The 9649-nt window shown below is 37.6% G+C and overlaps 4 protein-coding genes across 7 annotated transcripts; 1 reads left to right on the top strand and 3 right to left on the bottom strand.

Annotated features, from left to right (window-relative positions):
- Nucleotides 1-982: 982 nt before the first annotated feature.
- Nucleotides 983-1504, bottom strand: mRpL33 (mitochondrial ribosomal protein L33). Its single transcript, XM_018036950.2, has 3 exons — nt 1364-1504; nt 1159-1262; nt 983-1102 (listed from the first exon to the last, which is right to left on the bottom strand). Exons 1-3 carry the CDS (start codon nt 1402-1404, stop codon nt 1053-1055), a joined length of 195 nt encoding a protein of 64 aa, XP_017892439.1. The 5' UTR covers nt 1405-1504; the 3' UTR covers nt 983-1052.
- Nucleotides 1505-1613: 109 nt separating this feature from the next.
- dup (chromatin licensing and DNA replication factor double parked) lies at nt 1614-4546 on the bottom strand. Its single transcript, XM_018036943.2, has 4 exons — nt 3568-4546; nt 3248-3500; nt 2417-3175; nt 1614-2342 (listed from the first exon to the last, which is right to left on the bottom strand). The coding sequence occupies exons 1-4, from the start codon at nt 4320-4322 to the stop codon at nt 1974-1976; spliced, it is 2136 nt and encodes a 711-aa protein (XP_017892432.1). The 5' UTR covers nt 4323-4546; the 3' UTR covers nt 1614-1973.
- A 123-nt stretch (nt 4547-4669) lies between these two features.
- On the top strand, nt 4670-6106 carry LOC108632397 (mpv17-like protein 2). Of its 4 annotated transcripts, XM_026819698.1 has the most exons (4): nt 4991-5246; nt 5382-5543; nt 5625-5688; nt 5827-6106. In XM_026819698.1, the coding sequence occupies exons 2-4, from the start codon at nt 5385-5387 to the stop codon at nt 6060-6062; spliced, it is 459 nt and encodes a 152-aa protein (XP_026675499.1). In that variant the 5' UTR covers nt 4991-5246; nt 5382-5384; the 3' UTR covers nt 6063-6106. The 4 variants fall into 4 exon arrangements, with proteins under 4 accessions (XP_017892434.1, XP_026675499.1, XP_017892435.1 ...); XM_018036945.2 differs by lacking the exon at nt 4991-5246 and adding an exon at nt 4670-4804 and having other exon boundaries at nt 5625-6106; XM_018036946.2 differs by having other exon boundaries at nt 4994-5246; nt 5506-5543; nt 5625-6106.
- A 111-nt stretch (nt 6107-6217) lies between these two features.
- On the bottom strand, nt 6218-9379 carry LOC108632394 (N-acetylneuraminate 9-O-acetyltransferase). Its single transcript, XM_018036942.2, has 11 exons — nt 9265-9379; nt 9107-9203; nt 8788-9043; nt 8462-8719; nt 8159-8394; nt 7857-8081; nt 7470-7791; nt 7169-7408; nt 6810-7100; nt 6528-6746; nt 6218-6449 (listed from the first exon to the last, which is right to left on the bottom strand). Exons 1-11 carry the CDS (start codon nt 9377-9379, stop codon nt 6324-6326), a joined length of 2385 nt encoding a protein of 794 aa, XP_017892431.1. The 3' UTR covers nt 6218-6323.
- Nucleotides 9380-9649: the final 270 nt, after the last annotated feature.

Genomic DNA, 9649 nt, shown 5'->3' with positions numbered 1-9649 from the left:
TTAGCGAGCTCGAGCCCAGTGCACACACTGTAATAAGCAAAGAACAACTCGCGGGCGAAAAAACGCCCTCGAACGCGAGGCAACTGAAACGCGGCAAGGCCCAGACGAGCCTCTTTTTCCGTCCCTCCTCTTCGTTTCTGTTTTGCTTTTCTCGCCCTTTCTTCTGGCCACCCCGATCTCGCTTTTTCGCGTACTGTTTCCTCCTTTGCCGGTAAAAACAACGTCGACCGTAAACAACGGACGTTTTAACAATTTCGCTGTGTTGCGCACCACTTCGCAACTCGTTCTACCGAGAAAAACGCGTTCCTTCCGAACGTTCATTTGTTTCCGAATTTCCCCGGCTCAAGTGAATTCATTCTCCGTAAACTCTGACTTCTTTTTCATAAAGATCACCTTTACCACCGGTTTACTTAATCAAAAAGAGGTGATCATCAATTTAAAAACGCTCCTTAAATAATGTTTTGCCAAAAATAAAAGAGGAACGCGGTAAAGATATCGAAAGCTGTCACCTGCACGAAAAGACACGAGAATTCGAAACCCTTTCCGCAACAATAGTAATCGTCGGTAGAAATTGGATTGGCAACATCAGTGAACGACCACGAAAGTTGCTGCCGAAAAGGAGTGAGGAGGGAGTGGGCGAAGGGAGCAGAGAAAGAGAACAGAGCCGTGTTTCACGCCTCGTGAATTTCAAACCGTTTGAAATCCAGGTGGAAATAATACAACTTTGCGTTCCTTGTTAAGGATCAAAGGGAACCTACCCCAATCTCGATTTCGAGCTTCTCCGTTTCCCCCTTCTTCATCCCTTCCCACTCTTATTACTCTCGATGCTACGTAACTCGTCGCGAAACATCTAATATCCGCGCATTCTATTCAAAACCATTTACGATGACATCTCATTGTTTCTCGCACATGATTGATCCCATTGTTACGTTTCGCGGATAAAGGATTCTATTCGTTTATGTAGGAATAAGAATAAACGATATTACTTTTCTCATGAGTAATATATTACAGCGGTATACATAAAGATATTATAATAATTAACTAGAAGTATGTTATAAACTTCTGAGTTTCTTCAACTCCCGATAGAGCACTTCTTTCTGGACTGCAAAATATACTCTATGTAATTAATGTGCTTATAATATTTTTTATTGGGCTTACCAAAGGGATCCCAGTAGACCACTTCCAACTTGTCACCTAGCCTCTCCCGAATTTGAGAACGTTTGTGACCACTCGCCACTGATTCTAACATCACTAAAATATGTCTGGAATCGAGAAATGTAACGTAAAATGTTCACGTTCGCATGGACTAACCTAGCTTCTGTGTAATTCTAATTCGATGGCACGTTGCTTTGAATGTACTCACTTGCTTTTAACTCTTTTCAACAACACATTTGTCAAAAACATGATTACAAGCTCTGTTTAATTATAATTTTAATTCTAACTGTGTTTACAAATGGAAATTGAGTAACTGTGTGAAAGGCTTAGGAGGTTCGAGGTAAACTCGTTATTTTACTGTAGGTCGAACATATAGGAAGGTATGCGTCCTCGTATCAGCTGTTGATACACTTTATTCGTCGATATCACAGTATTTTTTTATACAGCAACGAAATATATAATTAACAAAAATAACGAATAAATTTTTTACGAAGGCATTTTAATATTTGATCATAAGACATAATATGATGATTGTGCAAACTTATATAATTTTTTACCAGTGCATTAATCTAGAAAGAATAGAAAAAGATATAAAGCGCAGTATAGAATAATTCTCAGTATAGAAAATTGTATTATCGTCGTATAATACGAACATTGCATAAAGATACTCATGTACAAATTTATATGAAAGAAGGAATGATTGCTGTCATGTGAATAAATGAAATTGTCATTGTAATTACTTATACGAAAAATTGATCCTTGTAACACACCGATCAAATCATAAGAAAACCAATGAATCCCTTTAATGATGCTTTCAATCATGAAGCTTTCACTTTGTTATTAGCCATAATTTCTAGTCTCTTTACCACCTTTGCCAGGTCAATTTCTTTCTGTAGCTTTAAATAATCTATTTTTCGAACATGATGTATACTGGTCCACATAGGCAACAGTTTACACAAAAGTCGTATATGCTCTTCTAGATCCGCGGGACTTAATTTCGCTCTGTACGAGTTCTCTAATTTCGTGATCACGAATTCTAGTGTGAGCACTCCTTTTTTCTCAGCTACGAATATACTACGCAGTACTTTAACCATCTCAGGTAATCTGGAATACATGACTGCTTCCTTCTCCGCATCCGGAGGACGCGTCATAGCTTCTAACGCTTTGGCAGCCTGCTTAGCTCGAACCTAACGTATAACAGTCGATTTTTATTGAGATGAAATTGAAAAGAGAAGAGAACACATGGGGGAAAATCATTTACCTTCTCGAGAAGAGCCTTCGGTATGCCTTTAAGAGTCGAAGTGAAATTGGTCTGCACCGTTGGCGTAGCAGGCGGAGTATCCACAACAGTGATATTAACTTTTCGTATATCATCCGTTTGAGTAGAGTCATTCACCTTAATCTTCTCCGGAGATGACTGCGAAGTCATCTTTGCATCGGCCAATCGCTGCAACGCCTTCTCCATGCGAGTACCGCAATTGAACAATGACTTTGCTCTATCAAGAACATCTTTGGCAGTTGTCAGTTTTTCCACGTTAGGCGGCTGTGGCAATTCAGCTTGTTCGATCGGCTTGCAATTTTCGACGTCAAACTCTGGATGCCAGCGGACGATCTTCTCTTTCGATACACGCATCGGTGTTTCCAAGCTCAGTAAATATTTCTCGTGCTCGTCCTTTACTCTGTCGAGCAAAATACTGTAGAATTTCCTTCGTCTGTTGAGAAGAATCCGAGGTCCCATGCTGGCTTCGGATCCTGATTTCAAAATATCATCCGAGTCCGGAGTAGCTCTACCATCGTTCTCTTCCACAACCGGAGTGAGGATCAACTCATATTTATCTTGCTTAGACGTAGAACCGAACGTGCGATGCTTTTCTTGATTAAAAATATATGCCTCTGGGAAAATAGTTTTAATTTGTGCCAGGTGCTCCAAATTGAAATTTTTGCGCAACAGTTCCTGAACTGCAGGCTTCAGCTTCTTGAAAGTTATCGTTTCCTTACGATTAAAGAGCATTGCAGAAACCTAAAGAAGAATAATGATTTACATGAAACAATAAGAAGTAAAGAATTATTTTTTGAACAACAAGCAACATACAGTGTCCACGCATCTGAATGCTTCTGCTAAAAATCTATAATGATACGGCAGTGGTAAAGCCGGAGTGCCACTCTCTGCCAATGACAGATATTGTTGATAAGCTGGTGCTTTAGTTGGGCTGCCCTTTACTGGACTCGGGGTCGATTCCTTCGGTTCAAACAAAATTCTACGTTGAGGACTAACATTCGCTAGTTGTTCATTCTTCAAAGGACTCAATACAGTTTTGCTAGGAGATTTGTATCCTTTCTGTGGGCTGAAAAAAATAATAGAAACGTCAGAAATCATGGAAAACAGAAACTATCATTTCACAAACATCCTACCTAACTGGTATCTCAAGTTGAATCTTTTCAAACTTCTGTATCTGTGGCTTTTTGGTATCCTTCCCTTTCTGCAACTGCTCGAGTTTCTGTTCACAATTCCTGAACCGTGCGATAGAAGCCTTCAACTCCATGAGTCTGCTAGATTTATTAATCTTATTCTTGATTTCATTCAAGGACATATCTTGTCTTGCCAATGCATCCATAGTCGTGACTTTCTTAGGTGTCGTACAATTAGCTGACAGTTGCTCGTTGGAGGAGTTAGTACAGGATTCCCCAGTAGATTCGTCTTTCTTAGGTGTACTCATCCTTCGACTTAGCGAACCTTTCTTCTCAAAAACCACTTTGTTATTCATATCATCTGCGATCTTCTGAAAGCTCTCTCTGATGTCCTGGCCCTCTTGTCCAGACATCTTCCTAGAACGCGTAGCTCGAGCACGAGTGTTCTTCGGTGTTTTTTGAGAATTTCCTTTGGGAGAATCGAACTGAATGTTTCGAACGGCCGTGTTGGGCTTCATCGTGCGACTCCCCATCAACTCTTTTCCAGGCACAGTAATAATCTTCGGACTGGGTCTCATTGTGCTCTCGTTCTGAGTCGAAGTTAACGGTTCGGAGCTATCCTTGTGTATAGGAGCCCGATTTTGGCTAGCCACCGATTGTTCCCGATCGAGTAACAGAACCTTTGATTTGTTCCGCAGATCTTCAGTTGCTTGCCGTTTACGCGTATTAAAATACGCCGTTACTGACGGCTGGGACATTTTCGTACATACGAATATATACAGTACCTGTGTATGTGTAAACAAATCTGCGAAAATCCGTTAAAATTTTGAAAATCTCGATGCACTGCTAGCGGACTCCGAAATTGCTACCAGCAATCTATGGTTACTTCGACAACGCGTCATTAAATCCCGCCTTTTTCGTCAGTATGCGTCAGTTTAGGCGGCAAGAACAGATGTTCGCGCGGGAATTATGTATTCACTGTTACATATTTCTTATTACGTAAATAAATAGTGTTATGTTTGTCGTGTCGTTCTTAAATAAGATTACATATTTTATTGGCTTCGTTGTTGAACACGTGTAAAATGCGTCATACGCATAATAACTCGTGACAGTTGCAAAATGAAAGGAACATGATCAAAACTGACATATGTACCATTTAACATAAATATAGAAAAGTATTAATAATATAAAATTTATCAAATTGTGTGCATGAAAATGGAAAGACTGCAGTAACTAATAAGTAAGTAAAGATTTCTTTTTTCTATTGCATCGCAAACATGCAGAAGTATGCATTTTTTGGCGCCAGTTTTTGTTGTACTGAGATAACATGTATAAAGAAATCTATAATATTTATAATTACTTGTATATATTTCTTTTAAATTAAATGATATGTAGGCACACCTGAAATTCAGTTTTCAATCTCAATAAACATTTTGACGTTTATAACTATATTGAAATCTGAATTGTTTGTACAATTTGCATTTAAAAATAACTTATTCGAACGCAAACTTGTTAAATTAAAATTACGTATCGGGCTATAAAATCAGATCTGATCTGATTAGATCTGAACTTCTGTCTGTACGTGAAACATGTGCTTAGAACAGTGCTAAAATTTTTTATTATGAACGACGACATAAATATATGACAATACCAAACATTGTATTAAATGTTAATTATTATCCGTAAGTTTAATCATTCTTTTTAGTTACGGTTATAGTAATTGTTTCAATACATCGAAATTTCATTGATGAATTGAAAAATCTGCTCCTAACCTTATACTTGCGTTTCTTACGAGCCTGATTTTATTGTTTTTTTAGATTATGAGTATAACGAGAAACATAAGTTTATTTTTCAACAAAATACCCGCGATCAAAGAGCAATTGTTTTCTCCTAAATATTTATTGTACACGAATGTAACGATATCTATCTCTCTCTCTGCAGCGGGAGACGTGTTAGAGCAACATTATGAAATATTGAAGGTATTTCGTAAAATTGTTCTATGTATGTATAATTGTAATGTAATGTAATGAAATGTGTATGTATAATTTCGTTCGTTCCAGGGTGAGTGGAATAAATGGAGTTTTTATAGAACGAGGAATATGGCAGTGTCTGGCATGTCTATCGGTATAGTATGTCACTATTGGTATAAATATTTAGACGCTAAATTACCGGGTCGCGGGATCAATATTGTTCTAAAGAAGGTTGTCATAGACCAGCTAGTCTGCTCTCCACTTTGTATAACAATGTTTTTTTTAACATTAGGCATATTAGAGAATAATAGTTGGTCTGAATTGAAAGAGGAGGTTCTTAAGAAAGCTCATAGATTGTACATAGCAGAATGGGTAATTTGGCCGCCGGCACAACTCTTTAATTTCTATTTTCTGCCAACGAGATATAGGGTGTTATATGATAACACTATATCTCTTGGCTACGATGTGTATACTAGTCAAGTGAAACATGATAATGTAACGGCTAACGCGAGAAGTATGAAACTTTGACGAACTTGTAAATAGATCAAATAAATATGTAAATAGTAACAGAATTTTATCTTGAAAACTGTTGATCGTTTTTTTGTCACGACTTCGACTAAAAGATGATACAGTGAAAAGTTATTTTTCTAGCATCCTTATAAATATTGAGAAAAACATGTAAATCTTTGATAAAAAAATTGTACAAACTTATCCATTTATTACACATGATATGTACATGTAAAAAAAAATAATCTGTACAGTAAATCGTTTGAATTATTGAAAAATTGTTCAAAACATTCCATCATGAATGCCAATAGGTACAAGAACTGCAATAAAGAGTAACAAGTTACGAGCTACCAGTCTCCAATCGTTTGGTACAGCGTACGGTGCTAAGACTCGAGTTAATCTGTGTATCTGTAAAAAGAAGAGTCATTAGATTTCATATCGTACAACGTTGAATTGTAAAAAATGAAATAATTGTGAGATACTTACTTCATGACTTGCGCATATAAAGATAAACGATGTGACTAAGAGATTTAATACTGGGAACCTAGGCAATAGAACCAAAACCCCGTGAGAATCGGCCGCCAGCCAAATGTGGCCTTGTGCGACTAGAGTTTCTAAACTGATGCGACCTAATCCAGCCAAAAGGGCTGAGTGTTTACCGCGCAATGCTAACGATGCGTTCCTAAGGGCTATGTACCCTATGATCTTGACATAACATAAAATTGAAAATTATTTCTTTAGAAATAAGAATACCTGATAAATACTTACCGGTATAAACGCGACGTACGAGTGAATCTCTTCGCACTCCGAGGCCGAATGACACAGAATAGTAAAAGTAGTGTAAGCTGTCAAGGAGATAAATGCCAACAACGTAGAGAACGCGGTTCCTGGAATGTGCTCCAGCCTTTGCAAAGCTACAAGGCCTGCTCCAAAAGTCACACCCCAGGCAACGCTGTACCTGTCGACTCTCCATCGCGACCACCACTCCCTTATATCGTCATCGGTTGTAACGAATAGCGCTTTCCATGGTCTCGTTACGAATACTTTTTCAAAAAATACCTGTTACGTAATCATGCATCGTACATTGTTTGTCATTACGCTTTAAACAATAGCTAATACATCCGTACCTCTGACATATATAATATTGTGATCATCGATACGAGACCAAGAAGTTTTAATGCGAGATAAAGCAAAGCTCGCGGTCCGTACTCGTTTAAACTACCGGAATATATTCTTGGCGGAAGCCACGCTAAGAAATAGATGACTAAAAACCAGAACGAGACCAGAGGAACGAAATGGTAAAATTGATATGGCCTGTTCATGCAAAGGCATAGGGAGACCGTTAAGAAGTTCAGTCTAAACATTACCTAAAAAGTAACACATTAAAATACAAATATCATGATTTGTGAAAATTCTTTCGATACGTACTCGAGCAAATCTCACTAAAGAGACGTCGCCGGTTTGCCAGAAGTAACAAAAGTGTCCGTATCCAGAGAGAAATAAATAAGCGGAATTAATTAATCTTAAATACATGTAAATAGGTAAGACGTTCTTAGCACCGGTAACATGATAGATTAACACGACAGCCTGCATCAAGCCTCTCCATTCGTCTGTCTGTTCACGATTTAAAAATCTCGGCCCTCTTTCTCTGTCCTCGGTAAAAAATAAACCAAGAGCCAGAATATAGCCAAGCGGCAACCAAAAACTAAACTCGCTGTAGTACTTATTCTCCTTCATGAAAAAATTTGTCCTGAATTTACAGAAAAATAAACTGTTGTAGACATCAACCCAAGAAAAAAAGTATACTTTGTGTACCTGTCGCACAGATAAAAATATGCTAAAATGATCGACAGAAGAGCCAACGATGTTATTAGTGTATAAAAATCTTGCACTTCGGGCTGTTCAATCACTTGGGTGGTTTCTGTATTTGTCGCCTCTTCCGTATTTTCTATTTCGATAGTAGTAACGCGCAAGTAAGAAACTTCGGCTCGGTAATGACAAAATTTTCTATATAACCACATTCCTCCTCCGATCAGTATACTGTAATAAATCATGTTCCATCGTTCGATTCCATCGTTCGTATTTGTGATGTCATAGAACGATGCGCGAAAACTTACCACAGAGCAAGTGCGGATAGACTTAATAGCTGCAAAGTAGTCGCTGGTTCTGGGTAACTGCAACAACTACCATCGTCGAAATTCATATGATCATTGCAATAAGTGTTTAACAATATCTGAACCTTGTGTCTCAAAGACAGAGGACTTGCCAAGTATCCATCTGGACTTTGTTCCAACACGCCTGCACCAACGAGTTTACTACTCTCCCATATGTGAACCTCACTGTGAGATAGTATCTATAATGTATCAATATAACAGTCAATTTATTGTCATATGCTTGAAAGAATTTATCAGAGCAGTTACCTTTACTGCCGCTTTGTTACATAAAGTGATCTGTCTATTATCAATGCTTGATAGCTGAGCAGGTAATCTTTCCTTCAATACAGGATCCTGTAGCATCCATAAATATTTCGTATTCTTTTTGGCTAGAGAATCTACTGGCTGTACAAGCCTCACTAATCCCATAGTATATTCGGAATACAACTGAGTGTCGCTATTGTTATTAGCAAGAATCGTCATTGCTGCACAGCCTGAAATAATTAAGCTAGGTGCATTGGTTTTCTGAAAAGTAATACAGCCATCAATGATCCAGCAAAAAAATGTAATTCTTATTAAAAACAAATAATTACCACCCAGCCCCTGAGATCCTCCATCATAGAATTATCCAACAGAGGCCTCCATAAAAATTGTACATTCAATCTAAGTTGTGCATCATTAAAGTTTAAATCAGAGTTCTCTGGTAATTCTGTTAACTCTGCCTTCCCATCGACTATGAATTGTGATATGAAAGATTTGTATAACTGTCTTAATCTGGTATCGCCGATAAATACAAAATGATTATGGTGGCCCATGAAAGCTAGATATCTCATACATCTGCGGCTGTCCCTGTAGAACAAACGTTTGAACAATTTTTTAAGCATATCACAGTTATCTAATTGGAATTCTTACGTTTGGGTATAATAATGCATCATACAGCCGTAAGGCTGCCATTCTTTATCTCCTTTGTACCTTCCTTCCGTTAATAACCATTTACAGGAATCGCTACCTGTTTAAAAAATGAGCATAAATAAGTGTTGAATCTTAGAATTAATATAAATTTTCTTTACCATAAATAAGATGCATCAATCCATGGTAAATGATAAAACATAGGACAAGTGCGGTAGCTAACTTTTTGGCACTTGCCACAGTGATTAAACTAATAAAGTGTTCTGCTGAAGTCATGAATAATTTATCTCTCAATTACGATGACAATAAAAAAACACGGCTATTAATAATTGTGCAATCGACACTGTCAGTTTTTAGGAATATTTCATTATGCGTAATTAAGAATGATTTGATAAACGAATATTACTATTTTATCGGATACGCGGGCGGTATGTCATGCGATTAGAATGCCGAATAGTCATCGCTCCACTTATAATAATATGTACGTGCAATGATTTTAGAACCATCAACACTTATCGTGTTACAGTGGCACAATACTCTGTTATC

The sequence above is a fragment of the Ceratina calcarata genome, unplaced genomic scaffold (assembly GCF_001652005.2).
Source record: "Ceratina calcarata isolate Rehan_Ccalc_2016 unplaced genomic scaffold, ASM165200v1 scaffold154.2, whole genome shotgun sequence".
NCBI classification, from domain to species: Eukaryota; Metazoa; Arthropoda; class Insecta; order Hymenoptera; family Apidae; genus Ceratina; species Ceratina calcarata.
Note: the sequence above shows the minus strand (reverse complement) of the source record. Positions and strands in the feature narration are given on the sequence as shown.

Coding starts and splice junctions, on each gene's coding strand:
- mRpL33 (XM_018036950.2), bottom strand. CDS start 1,404: ATGTTTTTGACAAATGTGTTGTTGAAAAGAGTTAAAAGCAA. Junction 1,263..1,363: donor TTGAAAAGAGTTAAAAGCAA/GTGAGTACATTC, acceptor TCTCGATTCCAG/ACATATTTTAGTGATGTTAG. Junction 1,103..1,158: donor GGTCTACTGGGATCCCTTTG/GTAAGCCCAATA, acceptor TATATTTTGCAG/TCCAGAAAGAAGTGCTCTAT.
- dup (XM_018036943.2), bottom strand. CDS start 4,322: ATGTCCCAGCCGTCAGTAACGGCGTATTTTAATACGCGTAAACGGCAA. Junction 3,176..3,247: donor CATTCAGATGCGTGGACACT/GTATGTTGCTTG, acceptor ATTCTTCTTTAG/GTTTCTGCAATGCTCTTTAA. Junction 2,343..2,416: donor CGAAGGCTCTTCTCGAGAAG/GTAAATGATTTT, acceptor GTTATACGTTAG/GTTCGAGCTAAGCAGGCTGC.
- LOC108632397 (XM_018036945.2), top strand. CDS start 5,385: ATGAGTATAACGAGAAACATAAGTTTATTTTTCAACAAAATACCCGCG. Junction 5,544..5,624: donor AACATTATGAAATATTGAAG/GTATTTCGTAAA, acceptor CGTTCGTTCCAG/GGTGAGTGGAATAAATGGAG.
- LOC108632394 (XM_018036942.2), bottom strand. CDS start 9,379: ATGACTTCAGCAGAACACTTTATTAGTTTAATCACTGTGGCAAGTGCC. Junction 9,204..9,264: donor ATTGATGCATCTTATTTATG/GTAAAGAAAATT, acceptor TTTTTTAAACAG/GTAGCGATTCCTGTAAATGG. Junction 8,720..8,787: donor AGGATCTCAGGGGCTGGGTG/GTAATTATTTGT, acceptor ATTACTTTTCAG/AAAACCAATGCACCTAGCTT.